At 46.9% G+C, this 27,105-nt stretch overlaps 1 protein-coding gene across 1 annotated transcript in view; it reads left to right on the forward strand.

The window, feature by feature from the left end:
• Positions 1 to 2,439: 2,439 nt before the first annotated feature.
• The window catches only part of ST14 (ST14 transmembrane serine protease matriptase), a 70,623-nt gene continuing 45,957 nt past the window's right edge, over positions 2,440 to 27,105 (forward strand). The window contains exon 1 of the mRNA XM_060180188.1: positions 2,440 to 2,592. Within this exon, the coding sequence (XP_060036171.1) occupies positions 2,512 to 2,592 (81 nt within the window). The 5' untranslated portion in view covers positions 2,440 to 2,511. The remainder of the gene's footprint in view (positions 2,593 to 27,105) is intronic.

Consider the following 27,105-nt stretch of genomic DNA (forward strand, 5'->3'; position numbering starts at 1 on the left):
AACACCTATAGCCCTGCTTCAACACAGGTGAAGCTTTCCCCCTGCAGGTGAGGGTCAGGGGCTTGAACCTGGGTCCTTGTGCACTAAAAGTAGGGATTTTTTTTTTTAAAAAAAAAAACTTTGCTTACCCTAGCTCCCAGCACCTATAATGGTGATAGCATATGACATGGGCTCAACCTATATTTGTTGACTTATGGAATGTCAGCAGCACTCAGTGGAGAAGTTCCCAAGCCTTGGTTCATGCAGATTTGGCACTCCCTCCCGGTGTCAAAGCCTGAAGGGCAGCATTGCCTAATTGAAGCCATAGATAAGGAAGCCTAGCAGCGGCACACGTGGTAGACTGCACATGTTACAATGTGCTAGGATCTGGGTTCAAGTCCCTGGTCTCCACCTGTAGGAGGGAAGCTTCACAAATGTTGAAGCAATGCTGCAGATATCTTTCTCTCTCCTTTTCCTCTCAATTTTTCTTTGTTCTATCAAATAAATAAATAAGTAAGATATAAAAGGCATAGGTAAGAAGAGATACCAAGAATATGGAGAGGAAAAAGCGTGGAAAGAAGCTGAAGAGAGCACTCTGGGGACCATGGTATGTAATGAACCAAGTCATCTATTATGATTTTCTGAGGCGAGAACCCAAGAAAGATGGGCATTGGAGAAAGGCACCAATCAGCGTCAGAGGCAGCAAGTGTGTGAAGGATGCTGGGAACAGTTCTTTAAACAATGCCTGTTCTAGAGATCTACCTGCAGAGCTAACCCCCGGCCATAGTAGGTGTCATGAACAGTCAAGAAGAGGCAAGCCACCAGCTGTAGGAAGAGCTGAGTGAGTAAAGGGAAGCCACAGGGCACAAGACAGTCTTTTAAAATTTAATTTAATTTAGTTTTTACTGCTCAGCTCTGGCTTATGGTGGTGTGTGGGACTTCCTAGCCTCAAGCATGGGGTTCTGTTTGCATAACTGTTATGCTATCTACTCCAACTTAAAAAACATTATGAATTAATTTATTAATGAGAGAGAGAGAGAGAGCCAGAGCATCCCTTTGACATGAATGATGCTTGGGCTCAAACTCAGGAGCTCATGCTTGCAAGTACAAGTACAGTTCTCTACTTGCCATATTTTTTTGTTGTTGTTGAGGTTTGGAGGAAGTGTTGTTTATTTATTTATTTTACCAGACCACTGCTCAGCTCTGGTTTATAGTGGTGTTGGAATTTAACCTGGGACCTCATGCTTGCAAATCCAATCCTTTAGTTACTATTCCACCTCCTGGGCTGCTGTCATTGTTTCAGAGAGAGTCCAAAACAATCACTACTCATCTGGGGCACTGCTATATGCTGTGCTGGGACCCTGGGGACCTTGGTTCAACCCCCCTGTCTCCACCTGCAGGATGGAAACTTCACGAGTAGTGAAGCAATACTGCAGGTGTCTCTTTGTTTCTCTCCCTCTCTTGCTCCCCATTTCCTCTCTATTAAAAAACACACACACAGGGGACTGGGCGGTAGCACAACGGGCTAAGTGCACTTGGTGCGAAGCTTGAGGATCCGAGTTCGAGCCCCCAGCTCCTCACCTGCAAGGGGGTCGCTTCGCAAGCGGTGAATCAGGTCTGAAGGTTTCTATCTTTCTCTCCCCTTTCTGTGTTCGCTCTGTCCTATCCAACAACAACAGTAATAACAACAATAACAACAAGGGCAACAAAATGGGGGAAATGGCCTCCAGGAGCAATGGATTCCCGTAGTGCTGCGGGGGCCCCAGCGATAACTCTGGAGGCAAAAACCAAACCAAAACAACGACAACAATAAAATTCACAGACACAGGGGTGAGTGAGGCGCACCTAGTGGAGTGCACCTGTTACAGTGTGCAAGGCTCCGGGTTCAACCCCCGGCCCCCACCTGTAGGGAAAAGCCTTGCGAGTGGTGAAGCAGGGTTGCAGGTGTCTGTCTCCCTCACCCCCTTCCCTCTCGATCTCTGGCTGTCTCTATCCAACAAATAAATAAAATTTAAAAAACATGAGAGGAACCTCTGCATCAAGGAGGATGGTGGGGGGGGGTGGGTAATGTCGCCATGCGAAGGGCCACTTTCTAGGAGGCAAAGAGCAAGCGCAGAGAGTGGCTTGCTGTGGTCAGCCTCGGGGCTACCCCCAGCCTGGTGGCTCATCTTACTTGTGCACAACTTCAGCAAGTTCTCCGTTTCCCTGTTTCCCTTTCGCTCTGCAAGTGGCGAAGGCCAGGCGGGAGGGGGCCGAGGGGCCGGGGAAGGTGAGCCGGGAGCGCGGAGGAGGGGCCCGGGGAGGCCACACCCTGAAACTACCTGCGCGGGACAGGAAGAGCCGGGCGCGCACCGCCACCGCTGCCACCGCCGCTGCCACCACCGCTGCCACCGCCGCCACCGCCACTGCCACCGCCACTGCCACCGCGCTGGGCCCGCTCCCCGCCCCCCGCACACCGCCCGCACCCCGCCCCGCCCCGCGATGGGAGTGAGGGGCCCAGGCCTCTGAGAGCCGCGAGCCGCCTCCCGCACCATGAAGAGCAGCCGCGCCCGCCCGGGCGGAGCGGGCACCAGGGACTTCGGCGCGGGACTCAAGTACAGCTCGCGGCCACAGGTGGGCGGCTGGGTGCGGCGGCCTCGGGGCCGGGTGGGGAGTGGGGGGAACCCCAGGGCGAGGCCTCCCTGGGGCGTCCAGGAGACCCGTGAGACCTGGGGTCTGGGGTGGCGCCCCGGAAGGGCTGCCCAGGCCACGCGTCCCGCGCCCCGCTTTGTCCAGGCTCCGGGGCCGCTTCACTGGCCATTGGCGGCCGGGCGCGGGGCGGCAGGTGGAATTTCCTGCTCGGCGGGTACCTGGCCAGATTTTGGGGACCAGCCCTGCCCTCGCCGGCCACGGCCGCGGTGGAGGAGGAGGGGACCCTGGGGTGCTGGGAGACGCCGAGTTCTCGTCTGGTCCTCCCCGGTCCCCTTAGTCGCCTGGACCCCACAAAAGGACTGCGTCGTGGTGTCACACACACCCCCGCCCCCACCGCCATTCGATTAAGGCAGCAGGAGGGCACATCTGCAGGGCAACTGGGACTCTTGTTCCGAGAGAGACTGGTGGCTTTAGCTGAGGAAGAGAGCTTTCCAAGGGGTTCGAGATTGTATTTATTCTTGGTCTCCACAGGATTTTGGAGATATATATATATATATATATATATAATCTCCCTGCTCCGAAAGCATATGGGGGAACCGTAAGAAGTGGATTATTGGTCAGACTTCTGGTAGACACCCTAGCACTGGGGTTGCTCCAAGAGTCTGGCGCCAAGGATTGTAGTGTGGGCTTCTTAGAGGGGACATCAGAGGCCTTTGGGGAGGCGACTCTCTGGGGAGCATGTCTGCTGAGCCTTTTGGAAGCTACCCAAGCGGGCAGCGTGTGTTTTTGGCAGAAAGAACCCAAAGTCGTTACGTGTTAAAGGACAGAGCTGGGCAGGGGTTGTTGGTTACTTTGTTGGAGGACACACCCAGATGGCAGTGCCCAGGCAGGATTATCAGCTAGGAGTCCATCTCTCTGTCCAGAGGAGCCTCCACGTTTCCCTGAGGGAAGGCTGGTGACAACTGGGCCAGGATACTGACTCTAAGCAGCTCTAGGAGACAGGGGCTGTCTTGGGAAGGAGCTTTGAAAATGATGTTCTGTCTTTCCCACCAGCCTTCACTTCCTCCCGTGTCCCCAGGTCCAGGAGCCCCTGCTGACTCAGCTGTACCCTCTGGTCCATGACAGGTTAGACTCTTAAGATAAACTCTCTCAAACCCTTTTCTCCTTGTGGCCTCCCAACTTAGGGAGTTTGCAGAAGACCAGCTTCTGGGGTGACATCAACCACAAGGAGCAGTTGAGAATAGACACCTGTTGCCTTTGTTTTCCACCTTTAGGGAAGGAGGAAGCAGCCAACCTGGAGGCCTGGGCTCTGTTCCTGTGGATCCTGGGTCCGGCTGGGAGGCAGATTCACCAGGAAGGAAGGACACTTTCTGTTTTCCTTTCTGTAATTGCCCTGTTTATGAATCTTTGATAATTAATTGCCTGCTGGGGCCCTGGACTCAACAGAGGTCCCTGTTGTTGGACATATTTGTTCATTCAGGGGTAACCCCTTACTTATCAGTCATTTGTTCTTCCTGGCTTCCTTTTCTGGGACATTCTCCTGCAGGTCCTGCTTTCTGAGCTGAGCCATCTTGTCATTGTCCAAGTTCTTTCCCCTAAGGTTCCAGGGCTTCACTTCCACTCTCCTCTGAACTTCAAGGCTAGCAAACTTGTCTGTTCATTTGCACACCCTGGTTTAATTTTTCCATCGGTCACAAAACTCATCCATTTGTTCACTACTCCTTCCACTTCCCACCCAGAGGTTTCCCTTCTAGATCACTCTCTCAGTCTCTTCTTCTGCGAGCTCCACTGAGCTGACTCAGTCCTCAGCCTGGGCCAGGCTGGGCTCTGTTGGAGAGAAGGTTCTTAGACACACTACAACACATTAGTTGTTGCCCCAAAGGAAGGTGTTATCTTCTTTTATTTATTTATTTTTTAACTTTCATTTATTTATTCCCCTTTGTTGCCCTTGGTATTCTATTGTTGTTGTTATTGATGTTGTCATCGTTGGATAGGACAGAGAGAAATGGAGAGAGGAGGGAAAGCAGGAGGGGGGGGAGAAAGACACCTGCAGACCTGCTTCACTACCTGTGAAGTGACTCCCCTGCAGGTGGGGAGCCAGGGGCTCGAACCGAGATCCTTACACCTGTCCTTGCGCTTTGTGCCACCTGCGCTTAACCCACTGCGCTACCGCCTGACTCTCGTGTGTTATCTTCTTATACCCACGTGAGTCTGAACAAAGTGACCTGAGAGGTGGCCCAAAACTTATTTCCAACTTATTTTCTCCAAGACGTCTTTAAATATTCTTTCCACTCTGCACAGAAATTCATTACCCAGATTTGCAAACTCTGCCCAGACTCCTACCCTGACTGGTTGGGTGTCTGCTGCCCTGAGCTCAACCTCTAGGTCATGCTGAGTCCCATGGGCACTGTCACTTTTTTATTTTTCCTATTTCTGGCTGATTCCATACCTGCCTTGGATAGACACAGATTTTGCTCTGTGACTCTTGCCTCTGGCTGCCTCCTTCCCAAGGTCACTCCTGCCCCACCCCAATGGTTCCCACCAAACAGGAAGTGGTGCATCTGGTCCTCAGTCCCTCGGGTTGGGAAGCTGGTGTACTTCCTGTCTGGGGAGCAGGTCAGCCCTGCTTACCTGGGAGCAGGTGTGCAGGTGCCAATTATTCTGGTCCTCAGTGAGAGCTGGGCAGCCTGCCCTGCTGAGTGTCTTGTGCTCTGTTGCATATCTAATAGTGACTTGAAGCTGCCTCAGGTAAGACTCAGGATCCCCTCCAAGGCAGAAGATGATCTGGATTGAGAAATCCCACATTGTGGGTTCCAGGCTATTCGCTATGGTCAGTTCCTCTCTGTGAATTGCTTAAGACACTTACCTGTTAGTGCAAGAAGATTCTGCCAACAAGCATGTGCCAAGTACTGGATACTAGTATAAGAAAGACCCTAAACCTGCAAAGAACCCCTATGGGGTTCAGGAACTGAAGTTCTCTGTGAAGAGGACTAGATTCTGGATTAGCCTGGGGTGGTCACTTCGGTGGGGCATCTAAGCCTGGCTTGCAGGGTGAGTGAGGTGACTGGGGACAGAGGCCACTCAGTATGGTGCTGCTGCTCTCCTGACAGGTGACCTTAATAATGAATCCCCCTAAGCCCAGTTTCTGTGGCTGTAAAAGGGACAGAGGGGGCCCGGTGGTGGCACACCCAGTTAAGTACACAGGACCTGTGCAAGGATCCAGGTTTGAGCTCCTGGCTCCCCAACTGCAGGGGGAATGCTTCACAAGTGGCAAAAGAGGTCTTCAGGTGTCAAATCTATCTTCCTCTCTCTATCTGTCCCTCCTTTATCAGTTGCTCTCTGTCCTATCCAATAAAATGGAAAAGATCACCACCAGGAGCAGTGGGTTCTTAGTGCTGGCACTGAGCCCCAGTGATAATCCTGTAGGCAAAAAAAAAAAAAAGGACACCATGGGGGCCGGACAGTGGCATACCGGTTAAGTGCACATATTACCAGGTGCAAGGACCTAGGTCTCCACCTGCAAGAAGAAAGCTTTACAAGTGGTGAAGCAGTGCTGCAGGTGTCTCTCTTCCTCTCTCTTCCCCTTCCCTCTCAATTTCTCCCTGTCCTATCAAATAAAATAAGTAAATAATAATAATAATAAAAACTAACTAAAGGGATGACACACATGGGACAGGTTTGTTGGGAAGATTGGAAGGGACACTTTACAAGGAAGCCCACTATCAGTGGCAACGTGCCGTGCAGCCAGACAGACTGTGTGTCAACTTTGAAAGACCTGCAGGCGAAGCGTCGGTGAAGAGTGGGTAGGAAGTATGAGAATGGGTTGACAAGCTGGCATTCTAGGGGCTTTGAACTATACATGGGCCTTCTCTCCCAAGAGTGCGGGCAGCAGTACCCAGCAAGTCTCTCTTTTTTTTTTTTTCTCCCTCTTTTTTTTTTTTTTTTTTTTTGCTTCCAGGGTTATTGCTGGTGATTGGTACCTGCATTACAAATCTACTGCTCGTGAAGGCTATTTTTTCCCTTTTGTTGCTCTTGTTGTTTATCATTGTTGTTGTTGTTGGATAGGACAGACAGAACTCAAGAGAGGAGGGGAAGACAGAGAGGGGGAGAGAAAGATAAGACACCTGCAGACCTGCTTCACAGCTTGTGAAGCGACCCCCCCTGCAGGTGGGGAGGAGTAGGGGGTGGGGGTGGCTGAAACCCAGATCCTTACTCCGGTCGTTGCGCTTTGTTTAACATGCTTAATGTGTGCTTAATGTGCTGCGCTACTGACTGCCACCCCCCCTCCAGTGTCTCTTTCTAAGGTGATCTGTTTTCATTCCCCTCCAGTTATACGTCTGTGAGAAAGATCCACGAAGGGACCACGTGTGCCCAGACCACTATAGCTGGCTCCCTCTCCCTCCTGCCACACAAGATAGTAGTCACTTGTTGAATGCCCCCCACAGGTGGGGGGTGGTGGTGGTCAGCTCAATGGTTTATGCAACAGATTTTCTTTTTTTTTAAAAAAAAAATTATCTTTATGTTTATTGGATGGAGACAGCCAGAAATTGAGAGGAATGGGGTGATAGTGAGAGAGACAGAGACACCTGCAGCCCTGCTTTACCACTTGTGAAGCTTTCCCTTTGCAGGTGGGGACCGGGGGCTCGAACCCGGGTCTTCACGCACTGTAACTTGTGCGCTCAACCAGGTGTACCACCACCCAGCCTCTATGCTTTTCATGTTTGAGCCTTTGAGGTGCCAGGATTAGCCCCCAGCACCATCATGAACTGTAACTGAGCAGTACTCTAATCATCAGACAAAAAACCAATATTATTTAAATATTTTATTTATTTATTAATGAAAGGGATAGGAGGAAAGAGAGAGAGAGGAAAAAAAAAAAAAAAACACAGAACACCAGACTATCACTCTGGTACATGGGCTGCCAGGGGTTGAACTCAGGGACTCATGATTAAGAGCCCAACACTTTGTTTTATTTTTTAAGATTTGATTTATTTATGAAAGAGGAGAGAGAGAGAGAGAGAGAGAATGAGAATGGGGATGTGCACACCAGATACCACTCTGGTACATGCATTGCAGGGAATGGATTTCAAGACCTCATGCTTGAGAGTCCAACACTGTGTCACTTCCCAAACCACTTTTTTTTTTTTGCACCTAGTAATCATGGAATTACTAGGAATCATTTAGAGAACTGTATCAAGCACCAGTACCAGTCCCCCCCCCACACACACCTCCCCTGGGATGTGTTCTAGTTCATGAAATAACACTGTTACTCCAGAGTGCTAGGAATCTTCTTTCAGAGAACTAAGTCAAACACCTGCAGTGTTTCGCACTATGGAAACAAGCAAACAACGTTGGGAAACTTCCTTCTTTCTTAATTCTCTTCAGCATGTGCTGGGGAGGGTTGTGTGTGGTGAGGGTATGAGGGAAGGTCTATGTGGTAGGAAGCTATAATTATTCTTTCTTCCTCTCTCTCTCTTTCCCTTTCCTGCTTCCTTTCTCTCTTTTTAAATTTTTCTTTTTTTATTAGATTTTTTTTATATTTGTAAAATTTACTTATTATAGGATAGAGACAGAAGTTGAGAAGGGAGGGGAAGATAGGGAGAGAGACGCCTGCAGCCCTGCTTCACCACTTGTGAGGCTTTTCCCCTGCAGGTAGGGACCAGGGGCTTGAACCTGGGTCCTTGTGCACTGTGACATGTGTGCTTAACCAGGCACGCCACCATCTAGCCCCTTTTCCTTTTTTTTATCTCTCTCTCTCTCTCTCTCTCTTCCTTCCTTCCTCCCCCCACCCCCACCAGAGTACTGCTCAGCTCTGGCTTATGGTGGTATGCAGGATTGGACCTAGGACCCTGGAGCCTTAGGCATGAAAGCTGTATAACCATTATGCTATCTCCACTGCCTGGATTGTTATTCCTGTATATTATTAAAAATATTTTATTGGCGGGAGTCGGGCGGTAGCTTAGCGGGTTAAGCGCATGTGGTGCAAAGCGCAAGGACCGACTAAGGATCCCGGTTCCAGCCCCGGCCCTCCACCTGCAGGGGAGTCACTTCACAGGCGGTGAAATAGGTCTGCAGGTGTCTATCTTTCTCTCCCCCTCTGTCTTCCCTCCTCTCTCCATTTCTCTCTGTCCTATCCAACAACAACGACATCAATAACAACAGTAATAACTACAACAATAAAACAACAAGGGCAACATAAGGGAAATAAATATTTACAAAAAATACATATATTTTATTATATATTTTATTGGGTGGGGGTAGATAGCATAATGGTTATGCAAAGAGACTCTCATGCCTGAGAATCCAAAGTCCCAGGTTCAACCCCCTGCACCACCATAAACAGTGCTCTGGTAAAAATTTTTTTAAAAAGGGGCGGGGAATAATGGTTTATAGTAAATACAGTTGTTGGTACATGTGTACAATTTCTCAGTTTTCTGTAAATCACTCTCACATACAACCCCCGCCCCTTATTGTTTTAACTAGAGCACTGTTCCGCTCTGGCTCATGAAGGTGCGGGAAACAACCCGGGACTTTGAAACCTCAGTCATGAAAGTCTTTACATAACCATTACGCTATCTCCACAGACACCTTCCTTCCTCTCGTTTTTTTCTTTTTTTCTTAATATTTTATTTTTTATTAATGTGAGACATAGGAAGAAGGAGAGGGAGTTGGGCTGTAGCGCAGCGGGTTAAGCATAGGTGGCGCAAAGAGCAAGGGCCGGCTTAAGAATCTCTGTTCGAGCCCCCGGCTCCCCACCTGCAGGGGAGTCGCTTCACAGGCAGTGAGGCAGGTCTGCAGGTGTCTGTCTTTCTCTCCCCCTCTCTGTCTTCCCCTCCTCTCTCCATTTCTCTCTGTCCTATCCAACAATGAACGACATCATCATCAACAACAATAATAACCACAACAAGGTTACAACAACAAGGGCTACAAAAGGGAAAACAAAAAAGGCAACAAAGCATCACTCTGGCACTTGTACTGCTGGGGATTGAACTTGGGACCTCATGCTTAAGAGTCTAAGACTTTATCTGTTGTGCCACATCATGTTGAGATCACCTTTTTTCCCCCCTTTTAATTTGTATAATTTTTATTTATAAAATGGAAACATTGGCAAGACCATAGGATAAAAGGGGTACAATTCCACACAGTTCCCACCCCCAGAACTCCATATCCCTTCCCCTCCCTTCAAAGCTTTCCTGTTTTTTATCCCTCTGGGAGTATGGACCCAGGATCACTATGGGGTACAGAAGGTGGAACGTCTGGCTTCTGTATTTGCTTCTCCACTGGGCATGGGTGTTGGCAGGTTGCTCCATACTCCCAGCCTATCTTTTTCCTTGTCTCTTTCCCTAGTGGTGCAGGACTCTGGGGTGGTGAGGGCCCCAGGTGGAGGTTTTTTTTTCTCCAGGGTTATTGCTGGGGCTCAGCGCCTACACCGTGAATCCACTGTTCCTGGAGGCCATTTTTCCCCCCTTTTGTTGCCCTTGTTATTGTAGCCTTGTGGTTATTATTGTTGATGTTGTTCATTATTGGATAGGACAGAGAGAATTCGAGAGAGGAGGGGAAGACATAGAGGGAGAGAGAGAAGATAGACACCTGCAGACTTGCTTCACCGCCTGTGAAGTGACTCCCCTGCAGGTGGGGAGCCAGGGGCTCAAACCGGGATCCTTACGCTGGTCCTTGTGCTTTGTGCCACCTGTGCTTAACCCGCTGCGCTACCGCCCAACCCCCCCATTTTTTTAAATTATGTGTGTTAGAGAAGGGAAATCAGGGCCTTGCATCCACCATTGACAGTGTTCCCTTTTTGTTTGTTTGTTTGCTTTGTTTTTGCCTTTCTGGCTTTTATGCCTAGGTTAAACCCAAAGCCTTAAGTGCACAAGGCAGGTGGGCACTCCACTGTTTTATTTATTTATTCCCTTTGGTTGCCCTTGTTGTTTTATTGTTATAGTTATTATTGTTGTTATTGATGTCATTCTTGTGGATAGGACAGAGAGAAATGGAGGGGGGGAAGACAGACAGAGGGGGAGAGAAAGATAGACACCTGCAGACCTGCTTCACCACTTGTGAAGTGACTCCCCTGCAGGTGGGGAGCTGGGGGCTCAAACTGGGATCCTTACACCGGTCCTTGTGCTTTGCGCCACATGCACTTAACCCACTGTACTACCTCCGGCACTCCACTATTTAACCACCTCCCCGGCCCTGAGATTGTTCTCTAGGTAGGACTTCACAGGTGCAGAGGTGGAAGGAAAGGGACTTAGAGACCTCTCCCTCTTCCTTGGTGCTGAGGAGGCTTGAACATTTGTGGCCTTCACTTAGGAGAAAGGCAAACGGAGCTGTGACAGAGGACAGTCTCAGTTGGATAGTTTAGCAAGTAGGAAACCTGGGTCACCTGCTTTCGTGGGTGTTTTCTGAGGGTGGATCTGCCCGCAACACAGCCAGCTCCTGGGTGAAGGCGCCAATGTCATCACAGTTTCTCCCACTTTGGCCTCCTACCTGCTCCCTGGGGATGTGTGATAGCAGCTATGGTTAGTGGCTGGTGACCACTGTGATCCTGAAGTTCCCCTGGAGTTAGTTCCTTCTCTGATCTGTGGTTCTGTCCAGGACGTGGCTCATTCTTTCCTAAGAGTGAAAGTCTGTCATAAGAAGAGGAGTGGTGAATGTGACAGAAAGAGCTCCAGGTGTGGTCCAGGAGGTGGCGCAGTGGATAAAGCATTGGATTCTCGAGCATGAGGTCCCGAGTTCAATCCCTGGCAGCACATGTACCAGAGTGATATCTGGTTCTTTCTCTCTCTCTCTCTCTCTTCCTATCTTTCTCATTAATAAATAAATAAATTCTTTTTTAAAAAAAGAAAGAGCTCCAGGGACTCCAAGTCCCCAGATGCTATGGCTGGTCCTCTTCCTCCTCCTTACTTTCATTTCTTTTAAGAATAATTTATTTTATTTATCTTATATTTGATAGGACAGAGAGAAATCGAGAGGGAAGGAGGATATAGAGAGACAGAGAGACACCTGCAGACCTGCTTCACCACCTGTGAAGCTTTCCCCCTTGCAGCTGGGGACTGGAAGCTTGAGCCCGGGTCATTATTGCACTGTAACATGTGCACTCAACCAGATGTGCCGCCACCTGGCCACACAAATGCTGCTTCTGACATTGTCTATGTGCCACTGCAGTGTTTTGGATACTGAAGGTTATTGCAGAATTTATTAGCCAGATACCATGTAATGCACCTCTTAGAGGTAAATCATCTTTCTTTTTCCCTTTCCTCTTCTCCTTTTCCTTTTTCTTTCTTTTTTTTTTTCCCTTCAGGGTTATTGCTGGGGCTCAGTACCTGCACTATGAATCCACTGCTCCTGGCGGCCATGCTTTCCATTTTGTTGTTGTCATTGCTATTGTTGTTGTTATTGCTGGATGGGATAGAGAGAAACCAAGAGAGGAGGGGAAATCAGAGAGGGGGAGAGAAAGATACCTGCAGATCTGCTTCACTGCTTGTGAAGCAACCCCCCCCACACACACACACAGACACAGGGATCCTTACCTGGACCTTGCGCTTTGCGCCATGTGCGCTTAACCCGGTGCAGCACCCAACCCTCCTTTCCCCTCTTTTTTGGGAGCAATGCATAGTTCTTAGTAAAATTACAATCCCCACTCAGTCTCTGGGCTCCGCATGGAATTTTCACCATGACTTGGTGAGAAGGGCGTTTGGGATTTTCTTGGAGCTTGTGAGCAGTAATTGCCCTTTTTTCCTTTGATGAGTGTTGCTGAGGAATTATTCTGATGCAGTCTCCGCCCCCAGGTTTTACCACCCCCGCGAAATCCTAGCAGTGCCCCCTTCAACCAATCCTGGCCCCACACGGCACCCCTGGTTGTCGCCCAATAAAAAGCCCCCTCACCCTCCCTCTCTCTGAGCTCTCGGCTCCCCCTCTCGCAGATCTCTCTCCCTTCTCTCGCCCTGTGGTCAGGTAGTGGGGACAGCCATTGCTGGCTGGCTCCACGTGGTCTGAACCAAAACCCCCCCCCCCCATCCTATAAAGATTTGTGTACCCCTTTGCTCTGGACGTCCACTCTCTTCTCCGCGGTGCGGCCCGACACCAGACCACTACAACAACAGATCAGAATATCTTTAGAGGCAGGGCTGGGAGGCCTGGGTTTGAGGCCCTGACCCCCTCATGAGAGCACTAGAGAGAAGTTCCTTGAATAGTGGAGCGGTGTTCTGATGTCGCTCCTCCTCTCTGTCTTGCTTTCCCCTCTGTGTCTCTTTCTATCTGAAATTGAAAGGAAGAACCTGGTGCTGGGTGGTAGTAGTACACCTGGTTAAGCACACAGAACCTGGGGTCCAAGACCCTGGCCCCCACCTGTAGAGGGGAGTGACATAAATAGTGGAGCAGTGATGCATGCAGATGTCTGTCTGTCTCTCTCTCTTAACTTTATTTTATTTGGTAGGGCAGAGAAATTTAGAGGGAAATATATGAGAGAGAGACATCTGCAGCATTGCTCACCACTTGTGAAGCTTTCCTCCTGCAGGTGGGGACTGGGTGTTTGAACCCAAGTACTTGCTCACTGTAATGTGCACCACTGCCTGGCCCCCTATTTCTTCCTATCTCCCCTTCTGCCCTTGATATTTTACTGTCTCTACTGAAATTAAATTAAGTTAATAAATAGAATATGAAAGAAAGGAGAGAGAGGAAAGGAAGGAAGGAAGGAAGGAAGGGAGGAGAAAGTAGCCCAGGGGCCAGATGGTGGTACTAGGTTGAGTGCACACATTACAATGTGCAAGGACCAGGGTTCAAGCCCCTGCTCCCCATCTGCAGGGGGAAAGCTTCACTAGCAGTGAAGTGAGTCTGCAGGTACCTCTCTTCACTCTCCCACTCTACCATCCCCTTCCCTCTCAATTTCTCTCTGCTTCTACCAAGAAATAAGTAAAATAAAATACAGTTTCTCTCTGTCCAAAAAAAAAAAAAAAAAAAGACAACAAAATGGCTGCAGGAGCGGCGGATTCAGCGCAGGCACTGAGCCCCAGCGATTAACCTTAGAGGCAAAAAAATCACTGCAGGCCAAGGAATAGAGCCAGTGTGAGGCCCTGATGGCAATGTATATATACATATTTGAGACTAAGCTGCTCTGTACCGTGGCCCAAAGGCAGTGAGGAGCAGAGCAGGAAAGCTCAGAGCCAGGCTTGTGTGCCTTCAAAACGTGTGATCTCAGCTGTGATGCCATCAATAAAGACCCTGTGACTGGTGCGGGGCACGAAGGCCACGACCATCATTAGCCAAGAGCCTGCAGCCCCAGCACCCACACTGCTCCCCTAAAGCCTGGGGCCATCTGCTGTCCCCTTTTGATGAGCTTACTCATCCGGCAGCCAGGTGCATCTCGGAGGAGTGACTTCCAGAAGATGTTGGGCAAAATGTAGCTTTATGTATGAGGCTCATGCTTCAACATCCTTCTGAAATTTTATTTATTATTATTATTATTTACCAGAGCACTGCTCACCTCTGGCTTATGGTGGTGTGGGATGACTGAACCTGGGATCTCAGAGCCTCAGGCATAAGAATCTTTCTGCAGTGACCAGGCGGTGGTGCATCTGGTTAAGTGCACACACTACAGTGTGCAAGTATCCGGGTTCAAGCCCTCATCCCTACCTGCAAAGGGAAAGCTTCACGAGTGGTAAAGCAGGTCTGCGGGTATCTCTCTGTCTCTCTCCCTCTTTTCTTCCTCCCCCTCTCAATTTCTCTCTGTGTTTATCTAATAGTAAATTAAATAAAATTTAAAAAATTAAAAAGAATCTTTTTGGTGTAGCCATTATGATATCTCCCCCGCCCTTTTTTTAATTTACTTCTTTTTAAATATATCTATTTTCCCTTTGTTGCCCTTGTTGTTTTTTATTGTTGTAATTACTGATGTCGTCATTGTTAGATAGGACAGAGAGAAATAGAGAGAGGAGGGGAAGACAGAGGGAGAGAGAAATATAGACACCTGCAGACCTGCTTCACTGCTTGTGAAGCGACTCCCCTGCAGGTGGGGAGCCAGGGGCTCGAACCGGGATCCTTACGCCGGTCCCTGCGCTTTGCGCCACATGCGCTTAACCCACTGCGCCACCGCCTGCCTCCCTATTTATTTCTTTTATTGAGTTGTTGTGTGGAAGTCATGATGTAATTTTATGTTTTTTTCTGTGGAAAAAAATCATCATGACTTTGTCTACAGCCCAATGTTTATTTTGTGGAGCCAGGAATTTGAACATGCACGATCTCCCCACTCTAGTTCCACTCTTTTTCTTTCAGAGAGAGAAAAGTTACTGGCACCAGAGCTTCTTCCCCTGGGTGCCGTGGCACTTCTGTGTGGTGTTGGGACTTGAACCTGGACTTTATGCATGGCAAGATACAGTGCCTACCCGGTAAGCTATCTCTCTGGCTCCATCCCCAGAAATTTAAAAATGAAAATAAATACACAAATAAATAAAGGCTAGAGAGATAGCTAGCTGGTTGAGTAGGACATTAGCCTTGCCCTGTGTGTATCCCAAATTCATGCCCCAGGCACTACATGGGAGTGTCATGTCATCAGGGGAAGCTCTGATGATGTGGTCTGTCTGTATCTCTATCTTTGTTTCTTCCTATCTGTCTGTCTGTCTATCTATCTATCTATCTATCATCAGGCTAGGAGTGGTAAAATTGTGCCTGCAGAAGGCCCTGATTCAGTAAAAAGAAGGAGAAGGAAGAAGAGGAGACAGAACATCCTAGCCTTCAAATTAGGCTGTTCACATTTTTTTATTAGTGATTTAATATTGATCTACAAAAATTGTGAGATAACACGGATATAATTCCGTACAGTTCCCACCACCAGAGTTCTGTGTCCCATCCCCTCCACTGAAAACTTCAGTAGTTCTCCAAGGTCACCAATATGGCTGGTTCTATACCTACCTATCTACCTATATAGATCTGCCTTCACTTCCTTTCTAGTTCACACCTGCACCTATTAATACTTCCAAGTGTCCTTCCTTTTTTCCTCTTTTCTCTAAGATAAATGAAACCATGCCTTGCTTCCTCTGGTGTTGTCTAGATTCACTTCCCTTTAATTATGGTATAAAGACAAGATTTCTGGGGAGTCGGGCGGTAACGCAGTGGGTTAAACGCAAGTGGCGCTCAAGCCCCTGGCTCCCCACCTGCAGGGGAGTCGCTTCACAGGCAGTGAAGCAGCTCTGCAGGTGTCTGTCTTTCTCTCTTCCTCTTAGTCTTCCTCTCCTCTTTCCATTTCTCTCCGTCCTATAACAACAACAGTCATAATTACAATAACAATAAAAACAACAACAAGGGCAACGAAAGGGAAAATAAAAAAAGATTCCTGGTGACAAATGCTCTGGGTCCTGGTGGAATAGGGACACAGAGCCCTCTGGTTTACTTCTCCTATTGTTTACCCCTCTGGGAGTATGGACTTAAGATAATTATGGAGTGCAGAAGGTGGGAGATTGGCTTCTGTAATTGCTTCTCTGCTGGACATGGGTGTGTTGGTATGCTTCTAATTCTGCTTCTAAAACCCCTTCTGTTTCATTGGTTTAATCCCCCCTGCTTAACACTGTATTCTATTTACATACCCACTGTTAACTAAGCACTGCCCTGCCTGCAGGGCATTGGTTTAATCCCAATGGTTCATGATGTCTTTTTGCTCCGCCCCCTCTCCTTGTCACACCCTGATTTTCACCAATCTCTTTTTGCTCCACCCTCTCTACGTCACATCCTGTTTCCACCCTACTTGGCGAGTATATATAAGGACAGGATTGTGATTAGAAATAGCTTGGCTTAGATTGTGCTGCTTTCCACATGAATAAAGAGATACTGCGTGTACCAGTGTACCACTCAGCCATGAGTCCCTGGTCGTCTGTCTCCCGCCCGTGAAGCTAGCCCGGCATAATGGCGCCTGAACAGGGACTGGCAGGGTGTTGCTCACTTATTTTCTCTTTAAAATATATATTACATATATTTTATATTATATACTATATATATGTATAACTATTAATGTATTTATTGGCTAGAGACAGAAACTGAGGGCAGGGACCTATAACACCACTTCTCTGCTTGTAAAGCTTCCCCCAGCAGATGGGAACTGGGGGCTTGAACCCAGGTCCTTGTACATTGTTGATATATGCACTCAAACAGATGTGCCACTGCCTGGCCCTCTCTTCACATTTTTTTCATGCCTCCTTTCACTCCTGACTGCAAATATCTGATCTAGTATGTGGCTCTGTGCTCTAGCCTGGGCCGGGGCAGGTGGAGTTTCTAGTCTTTAGGTATGGTGGTGGCCTGGGGGCTGAAAGGGTCCCTCAAAGCCGCCCCCTTCCCTCCAGGTGGTGGGCCTGCTGACTTCCTCTTACTCAGCCCTGACTCTTGTGTGGTCTGGAAGCTTTTGCTTATCAGTTTGGGAGCTGCCAGCCTGCTGGAAGGGAAAGGCTGAGCTTGGGATGACTCAGCCATGAGTCAGGAGGTCGGGGCAGCCTGTGTGATAGTTAAGCTGACAGGAACAGGGCTATGTCCATCCACCCTCACTATCGAAACCAAAACCACCTCCTCCCACCATCAAGACACCAGGGCTACGAGGAGCTGGCAGTATATACTGTTTCACCACAGGAGAATCAGAATTTTGAGTTGAGAACTGGCAAAATAGCTCACTTGGACAGTCAGTGCATTGCTTTACCGTGTGTGTGACCTATGTTTAAACCTGGCCCCCACTGCATTGAAGGCAGCTTTAGTGCTATGGTCTTTTTCACTCTGTAACTTCTCTGAATTTCTTATTTATTTATTTATTGTCTCCAGGGTTATCGCTGGGGCTCGGTGCCTACACTACAAATTCACTGCTCCCGTGGCCATTTTTTTTCTTTGATTTTTTTTTTTTATAGGACGGAGAGAAATTGAGAGAGGAGGGGAAGACAGAGAGGGGTGAGAGAAAGCTAGACACTTGCAGACCTGCTTCACCACTTGTGAAGTGACCCCCCTGCAGGTGGGGAACCAGGAGCTCGAACTGAGATCCTTGCACTTCATACTATGTGCGCTTAACCCAGTGTTAACCACTTGGCCCCCTTCTGAATTTATCTTTAAATAAATTAATGAACAAATTCGAGTGGGGGAGATAGCATAAAGGCTATGCAAAGGACTTTTCTGCCTGAGGCTTTGAAGTCTCAAGTTCAACTCCCAGCCCTTCCATAAGCCAGAGCTGACCAGTAGCTTTGGTCTCTCTTTATATCTCTTTTTCCCTTTCTCATTAAAACAAATAATGAAATAATAGAATAAAAATAGAAAAAGTCCTTCATGCCTAAGGCACCAGAGATCCCAAATTCAATCTCCAGCACCACCATATACCAGAGCTGAGTAATGCTCTGGTACAAAATTAATTAATTAAAAGATTTTCTGAGTTTTTGTAAACTCAATGGATGGCATGTGGCTGTGAAAATTATTATTATGATGATTTGTAACTTAGCCAAGCAATACTGAGATAAACAAAATGGAAAGTGAAGTTCCTCTGAAGTGTTCTCCCCTGGATTTTATGGCCCCTATAAAAATAGCTTGACTTCCAAGCTGGGACCAATACTTCAGTGGGTGTTAATAGATTTCAGTAGGTCCCTGGCTATGGAAGAAGGGCAAACGCTAGAAGAAGAAGAAGAAGTAGGTTCCAAGGGGGAAAATCCCCAAGTGCTGCAAAATGTTGATTCCTCTTCTGCAGCTCCAGACTGGGTTGTGAATTCACGAATCCATCAAATTAGAATATCTCACCCCCTGGGAGCTTGACGGAGCAAAGACACAGCTTCCCACTGTGCCCCACCCCCTCCCCCCCTCCAGGTGTCAGATTTAGGCACAGAGAGCAAGCGAGAGCATCACCTACAAGAGGCCGCCTCACAGAGGGGGGTGGGGGTGGGGGTGGGGGCGGTTTCCTCTCCCTGCCAGCTTCTCTAGAGGGGACACAGCTGAATAGAGTTTAGAAGAGTGTGGAGTACCACAGACTTTTTTTTTTTTGCCCCCAACTAGAGCTCTGGGGTCTGGTGGTACTGGGGATTGAATATGGGACCCTTGGTGCCTCAGGCATGGAAGGCTTTTTACATAACCATTATTATTTTTTTTCCAAATTATTATTTATTGGATAGGGACAGAGAAGTTGAGAGAGAAGGGGGAGACAGAGAAGAGAGAAAGAGACACAATTGCAGTACTGTTTCACAGCTTGTGAAGCTTCCCCCTGCTGGTAGGGACCGAGGGCTTGAATTCTGGTCCTGGCACAATAAATGAATAAATAAAATAAATTTCACATAATGATTTATAAATATTTAATAATGTTAATAAAATATGAAAACTAAAATGATTTCATTGGGTAGTGACAGAAACTGAGAGGGAAGGGAGAGAGAAAGAGGGAGAGAGAGAGAGAGACACCTGCAGACCTGTTTCACCACTTACAAAGCTTGAACTTTGTGACCTGATGCACAGGCCACCGCCTGGCCCGGCCCGACTTTCTTTTGTTTTTGAAGATTTATTTATTAACTTACTTGGGGTCATGGAGGTGGGGGAGAACCAAAGCATTATTGGTGCATATGCAATGCTGAGGATCCAACTCGGGATCTGACACTTGTGAGTCCAACACTTCATGCACTGTACCACCTGCAGGACCGTTACTGTTTTCTTTATCTGCATCATTTAAATTTGCCTGCACTGTTGGAGTGGATTATCAGCTGATGAATGGAGACAGAGCAGCCAAGGACGATTCTGGTTTTTTGTTGTTGTTTTTTTTCCACCAACTCCTGCAAATCCTGGGTCCATAACGGTGGCTGTTAACTGGAGTACTACTTGGTACTAAACATGTATGTGTATGCAGTGACATGGCTTCTTCTTTTAGTGGGTAAAAAAAAAAAAAGAAGATGTATGTAATATTTTGAGATGACACTACTTTAGAAGTGGAAGATAAATGAGTAGGTGGAGGAAGATGATGTTTTATGAAAGGGCAATAGAGTTCTGCATTGGAACTGTGCTCGTGGCTGTAGGAATCTCCACTAGTGATAAAACCCATGAAACTGGGGTGGAGGGTAGATAGCATAATGGTTATACAAACAGACTCTCATGCCTGAGGCTCCAAAGTCCCAGGTTCAATCCCCTGCACCACCATAAGCCAGAGCTGAACAGTGCTCTGGTTAAAAAACAAAAAAACATGAAACTGAAGCACACCTGAGGAGAAGTAAAATGGAGAGCCAGTTTGATCAGTGGGTTACTCTACAATGTGCTATTAAGATATAGTTATTTTGGGGGGTCAGGTGGTAAATGCAGCGGGTTAAGCGCACATGGAGCAAAGCGCAAGGACCCGCTTAAGGATCCCGGTTCGAGCCCCTGACTCCCCACCTGCAGGGGAGTCACTTCACAGGCAGTGAAGCAGGTCTGCAGGTGTTTCTCTGTCTCTCCCCCTCTCTGTCTTCCCCTCCTCTCTCCATTTCTCTCTGTCCTATCCAACAACAATGACAGCAATAACAACAATGATAGTAACAACAACAATAAACAACAAGGGCAACAAAAGGGAAAAAATGGCCTCCAGGAGCAGTGGATTCGTTGTGCAGGCACCGAGCCCCAGCAATAACCCTGGAGGCAAAAAAAAAAAAAAAAGATAAAGTTATTTTTCTTTATTTTTCAAAAATATTTATTTATTTATTTATTCCCTTTTGTTGCCCTTGTTGTTTTTATTGTTGTAGTTATTGATGTCATCATTGTTGGATAGGACAGAGAGAAATGGAGAGAAGGGGAAGATAGAGGGGAAGAGAAAGATAGACACCTGCAGACCTGCTTCACCGTCTGTGAAGCGACTCCCTGCAGATATTGCTCTTTTTAAAAAAATTTTTTAAAAATATTTATTCCCTTTTGTTACCCTTATTGTTTTATTGTTGTAGTTATTGTTGTTGTTATTGATGTTGTTGTTGTTGGATAGGACAGAAGGAAAAGGAAAGGGGAGGGGAAGACAGAGGGGGGGAGAGAAAGATAGACACCGCAGACCTGCTTCACTGCTTGTGACTACCCTGCAGGTGGGGAGCCGGGGGTTCGAACCAGGATCCTTACTCGGGTCCTTGCACTTTGTGCCATATACGCTTAACCCACTGCGCTACTGCCCGACTCCATAATTCGTTTTTTTTGAAGTCTTTTTCTTTTCTCTTATTTATTCATTTATTTTGGGTGGAGGTAGAGAGAAATTGAGATTGAGAGAGACCTGGGTCCCCTGCAGATGGGGACCAGGAGCTTGAGCTCAGGTCCTTGAGCATTGTAAATGTGTGCATTCAACCAAGTGTACCACTGCCCAGCCCCCAAATTTCTCTCTTTCTATTTCTGCCCCCCCCTTTTTTTTTGGCTTTTAGAAATAATTTTACCAAAGCACTTCTCAGCTCTGGCTTATTATAATGATACAGGGAATTGCACCTGGGACCTTGGAATCTGAGAGACATTTTGCATGACCATTATGCTATCTTCTCCTCCAGGATATAGTTCTGTGTGGCTTGGGAGGTGGTGCAGTGGATAAAACCTTAGACTCAAGTATGAGGCCATGAGTTCAACACCCAGCATCACATGTACCAGAGTAATGCTCTGGCTCTTGTTCTCATTCACACTTAAATTAATAATTAAATAAATATTAAGGGGAGGGGGTAGATAGCATAATGATTATGCTAAGAGACTCTCATGCCTGAGACTCCAAAGTCCCAGGTTCAGTCCCCTGCACCACCATAAGCCAGAGTTGAGCAGTGCTCTGGTAAAATAAATAAATAAATAATAGTAATTAAATAAATTTTTAAAAAATTGAATATAGTTCTATGTAGGGCTGAAAGCCATATGTGGCCTGGGTTTGAGTCTTGGCACTTAATATATTTATTTATTCTTTTTTTAATATTTCTTTTTTATCTTTATTGGATAGACACAGCCAGACACTGAGAGGGAAGGGAGTGATAGAGAGGGAGAGAGACAGAGAAATACATGCAGCTGTCAATCAAAGTTCAGGGCGCCAGTATGCTGGGCTAGCTTCCCGGCGGAAGACAGATGATAGGGACACAAGGCTGAGCGGAGAAGCAGTATTTCTTTATTTACAAGCGAACGATTCAAAAAACTAATCTAATCTAATCATCACACAATTCTGTCCTCCATCTCTCTCTCCTTCGGAGGCAGCGTCAGGAACCCAGGAAGTGTATAGGATAGGGGGCGGGGAGAAGCAAGAAGCTGGGAAAAGGCAAGGGCTAAACCAAAATCTCCCCCAGGGAGGGGGAGTGAGACCAAACCAGTGTAACAGAATGACCATGTAAATAGACCACAACATCAAGCAATGTAACAGAAGGGATCCCAGAAGCAGAACTAGAAGCATACCAACATGCAGTCCGGCTTCACCACTTGTGAAGCTTTGCCCCTGCAGGTGGGGACCGGTGGTCTTTGTGCACTGTAAGGTGCGCTCAACCGGGTACACCACAACCCAGTCCCCCCCCCCCCTTTATTTTTTAACCAGAGCACTGCTCAGCCCTGGCTTATGGTGGTGCTGGGCACTGAACTTGGGAGATTTCAGAGCCTCAGGCATGAAAATCTTTTTTTTTAAAAAAAAAATTTATTTATTCCCTTTTGTTGCCCTTGTTTTATTGTTGTAGTTATTGTTGTGGTTGTTATTGGATAGGTCAGAGAGAAATAGAGAGAGGAGGGGAAGATGGAGGAGGGGGGAGAAGGACACCTGCAGATCTGCTTCACCTCCTGTAAAGCGACTCCCCAGCAGGTGGGGAGCTGGGAGCTGGAACTGGGATTCTTACTCGGGTCCTTGCGCTTTGCGCCATGTGTACTTAACTTGCTGCACTACCACCCGACTGACTCCCTGTATGAAAATCTTTTGCAGAACCATTATGCTGTCTCGGGCTGCTCATATAACAATAATCAATTAGGCAAAACACTAAGCCCATGAGTAGCTTAGGGAAGTCAGGCTGAAGATGGAAAAGAAGCCATTGGTGCTGCCTTCATCATTTCTCAGATTTTGTTTCGGGGGACACTTCCTGGCTGGGGTGCTGATGTGGCAGACACTTCTCCCTGTGTCCAGTGACTTAGGGACAGGAGAAAGATGGATGTTCGGGGGCAGGGGTTGGGGAAAGGTCTTCTGGCAAAGAAGGCTGTCACAAGAAGGCGACACATACACACGCCCCGATTCTTGGATTCTCTTTCTCTTTAAAAAGTTAATTAAATGGGAGTCGGGCAGTAGTGTGGTGGGTTAAGCGATCGCAGCACAAAGCGCTAGGACCCACATAAGGGTTCTGGTTACAGCCCCAGCCCCCCACCTGCAGGGGAGTCGCTTCACAGGCTGTGAAGCAGGTCTGCCGGTTTCTGTCTTTCTCTCCTCTCTGTCTTCTCCTCCCCTCTCCATTTCTCTCTGTCCTATCCTGCAATGACAACATCAATAACAACAACAATATTAGCTACAATAATACAACAAGGGCAACAAAAGGGAATAAATAAATAAATATTTTTTAAAAATTTATTTATAGGATGTAAGCAGAGAAATCAAGAGGGAAGGTGAATAAAGAGATGCAGAAAGAGAGACATATGCAGCACTGATTCCCCCTGCAAGTGGGGACTGGAGGCTTGAACATGGGTCTTTGCGCATGGTAACACGTGTGATCATATGGGTGTGCCACCTGTCTTGCCTCCTCTCTGGCTAGAATTGTAATGGATTTTTTCATATATATTATTTTTAATTAATAGGGATTTAAAAAAATATTTTCCCTTTTGTTGCCCTTGTTGTTTTATTGTTGTAGTTATTAGTGTTGTTGTTATTGATGTCATCATTGTCGGATAGGACAGAGAGAAATGGAGAGAGGAAGGGAAGACAGAGAGGGAGAGAGAAAGATAGACACCTGCAAACCTGCTTCACCACCTGTGAAGCGACTCCCCTGCAGGTGGAGAGCCGGGGGCTCGAACCAGGATCCTTATACAGGTCCTTGTGTTTTGTGCCACGTGTGTGTGCTTAACCCGGTGTGCTACCACCAGACCCCCTAATTAATAGGGAATTACAAGACCACCAAAATTCTGTGGCCAATCTCCTCCCACATCCCAATGATAACCACCATAGTTCTCACAAAGTCATATATATATATAGTCTCTATTTGTTTATTGGAGACAGCCAGAATTTGAGAGGAAAGGGAGTGGTAGAGAGGGAGAGAGTGGTCTGGGAGGTGGCATAGTGGATAAACCACTGGACTCTCAAGCATGAAGTCCTGAGTTCAATCCCCAGCAGCACATGTACTTTCTCTCCTATCTTTCTCATGAATAAATAAATAAATTAAAGAGAGAGATGGGGAGAGAGACACCTGCAGCCCTGCTTCACCACTCACAAAGCTTTCCCCCTGCATTGGGCGTTCTCACAAAGTCTTTTTTTTTTTTTTTTTGCAAGTTCATATGTATCAGTTCTCTGATGCCACATATGGTAAAACCAGCTGGTAGTTGTCTTTCATCTCTTGACTTATTTGCTAAGCATAATCACCTCTAGGTCTATCCGTTTTGTCTCAAAGGACACAATATCATATTTTCAGTTGCAAAGTGGTATTGCATGGAATAAATATCCCTTAAGTTCTTTAGCCAGTCATGTGTCAATGGACATTTAAACTGCTTCTACTCTTTGGATATTGTGAATAATACAGCTATGAACAGAGGGGTGCATAGCATATATTCCTTCTAATTAGTGTTTGAGTGTCTTTTGGATAAATGCTGGATCATAAAATAACTCCATTTTTATTTGTTTAAGGACTCTCCATTCAGTCTTTCTCTGGTTGGAATTAGAAAAGATTTCCTCTTGGAGTGAGGACTTTACCTAATAGAAGAGAACCAGGGAGAGTGGGAACTTAAATGGGGTTAACACCAGATATTGGTAGTGGGGATGGGTAGGTGCGGTGGGCATCACCAGAATCCTGGGGTGTGGACTGAGCAATTTCTCTCTTCTTGAGGGGGTGACGGGGACCCTTCATAGACACAAGTCTGGGAACTTCCCTGAGCTTCCTGACACCTATTCCTGACCAGAGAGATTAGCTCAATCTGAATTTGAAGTAAGAAATCCCCTGACTAAAAAAAAAAAAGAAAAAAAAAAAAAAAAGAAATCCTTTGGGAGTCGGGCAGTAGCACAGTGGGTTAAGCGCAGGTGGCACAAAGTGCAAGGACCCGTGTAAGGATCCTGGTTCGAGTCCCCGGCACCCCACCTGCAGGAGGGTCCTGTGAAGCGGGTCTGCAGGTGTCTGTCTTTCTCTCTCCATCTCTGTCTTCCCCTCCTCTCTCTGTTTCTCTCTGTCCTATCCAACAACGACAATAGCAACAATAAAAACAAGGGCAACAAAAGGGAAAATAAATATAATAATAAATTTTTTTTAAATCCTTTTATCAGTGAAGGTAATGCTGACTTTAGCAAGGCAATGCAAAGAGCTGAGAGAGACCAGAGCATAGATTGTGAGGAGAGGGCTGGCAAAATAGCTCACTTGGATAGCGCGTTGCTTTGCCATATGCAAGACCCTGGTTCAAGCCTGGCCTCCACCACGTTGAAGGAAACTTTTAGTCTCTTACTTTCTCTGTCTCTCTGTCTCTTAACTAAAAAAACAGGGGGGGGGCATTCATTTATTCAAGAGAGAGGTGTGTGTGTGAGAGAGAGCCTCACTTTGGTACATGTGATGTTAGGGACTGAACTTGAGAATTCATGCTTTTTTTTCTTTTTTCTTCTTTATTGATTTTATTTATTTAGTTAGTTATTAATGAGAATAATAGGAGGAGACAGAGAAAGAACCAGACATCACTCTAGTACATGTGCTGCCAGGGATTGAACTCAGGACCTCATGCTTGAGAGTCCAGTGCTTTATTCACTGCACTACCTCCTGGACCACGACTTCATGCTTTTAAGCCCTGTGCTCTAGCTGCTGTATGAGCTTGCAGGCTATTAGCTTCATTTTTGATTAAGTCATTCTCTTTGAATCTATTTCCTCATCTGAAACTGAACCCTAGTTGCAAGAATTAGAAAGTACATACATCCAGGGTGCCAGGCAGTAGCACACTTGGTAGAGTATACATGTTACTATATACATGGACCCTGGTTCAAGCCCCCACTTCGCACCTGCTGGGGAGAAACTTCATGAGTGGTGAAGCAGGGCTTCAGGTGTCTCTCTCCTTTTAAAAAAATTTTAAAAAATATTTATTTATTCCCTTTTGTTGCCCTTTTTTTTATTGTTGTAGTAATTATTATTGATGTTGTTGTTGGATAGGACAGAGAGAAATGGAGAGAGGAGGGGAAGACAGAGAAGGGGGAGAGAAAGACAGACACCTGCAGACCTGCTTCACCGCTTATGAAGTGACTTCCTTGCAGGTGGGGAGCCGGGGCTTGAACTGGGATCCTTATGCTGATCTTTGCACTTTGTGCCATCTCTCTCCCTTTTTATTTTCCCTCCCCTCTTGAGTTCTCTTTGTCTCTATTCAATAAATAAATAAGTAAGCAAACAAGTAAATAAAATGTTTAAGAATGGGGGGGTGGTAGTACAGCGGGGTAAACGCACATGGCATGAAGCATAAGGATCCTGGTTGGAGCCCCTGGCTCCCCACCTGCAGGGGAGTCGCTTCACAGGTAGTGAAGCAGGTCTGCAGGTGTCTATCTTTCTCTCCTCCTTTCTGTCTTCCCCTCCTCTCTCTATTTCTCTCTGTCCTATCCAACAATGACAACACCAATAACAACAATGATAAACAACAGGGCAACAAAAGGGGAAAAATAGCCTCCAGGAGCAGTGGATTTGTAGTGCAGGTACTGAGCCCCAGTGATAACCCTAGAGGCAAAAAAAAAAAAAAAAAAAAAAAAGAAGAAGAAGAAAAAGAAGAAGGAGGAAGAGGAGGAAAGAGAAAAGAATGCACATTTGTCCAAATGCTTTATCTTGGGCCAGGGAGGTGGCTCACACCTTCCAAGCACAAAGCCCCACATAGAAGTAACAAAGACATAACAAGGGAGCTCAAAAGCTAGTGGAACAGTGTTTTGCTCTTTGTCCTGCCTCTCTCTCATAAAGGAATAAAAATAAAAACCTCTCTCTTTGTCCCTCCCCACTCTCTCATAAAGGAATAAAAATAAAAACCAGGCTTATGCACATGCATAAGGGAGGCCTTGAGCCCATCGCATGCTCAAACTATCTAACTTGGCACAGATCCATACACATACACACACACACACACACACACACACACACAGAATTACTGTCTGTAGTGGCCTTTGCCTTCCCGTCTGACTGCCCATGAACTAACTCAGTGATTTTGTCCAATCTTTGGGACAGTGCCTCAAGGTATAATCTCAAAGACCTTTGTGCCTTGGCTGCAATTTCCTCTGTTCTTTTATTTTTATTTATTTATTTTTAGCTCTGCAGGAAGAAAGAGAGAGAGAGAGAGAGAAAGAAAGAAAGAAAGAAAGAAAGAAAGAAAGAAAGAAAGAGAGAGAAGGGGCTGAGTCAGGCGGTAGCTCAGTGGGTTAAGTGCACG

The sequence above is a fragment of the Erinaceus europaeus genome, chromosome 20 (genome assembly GCF_950295315.1).
Source record: "Erinaceus europaeus chromosome 20, mEriEur2.1, whole genome shotgun sequence".
Classification (NCBI taxonomy): domain Eukaryota; kingdom Metazoa; phylum Chordata; class Mammalia; order Eulipotyphla; family Erinaceidae; genus Erinaceus; species Erinaceus europaeus.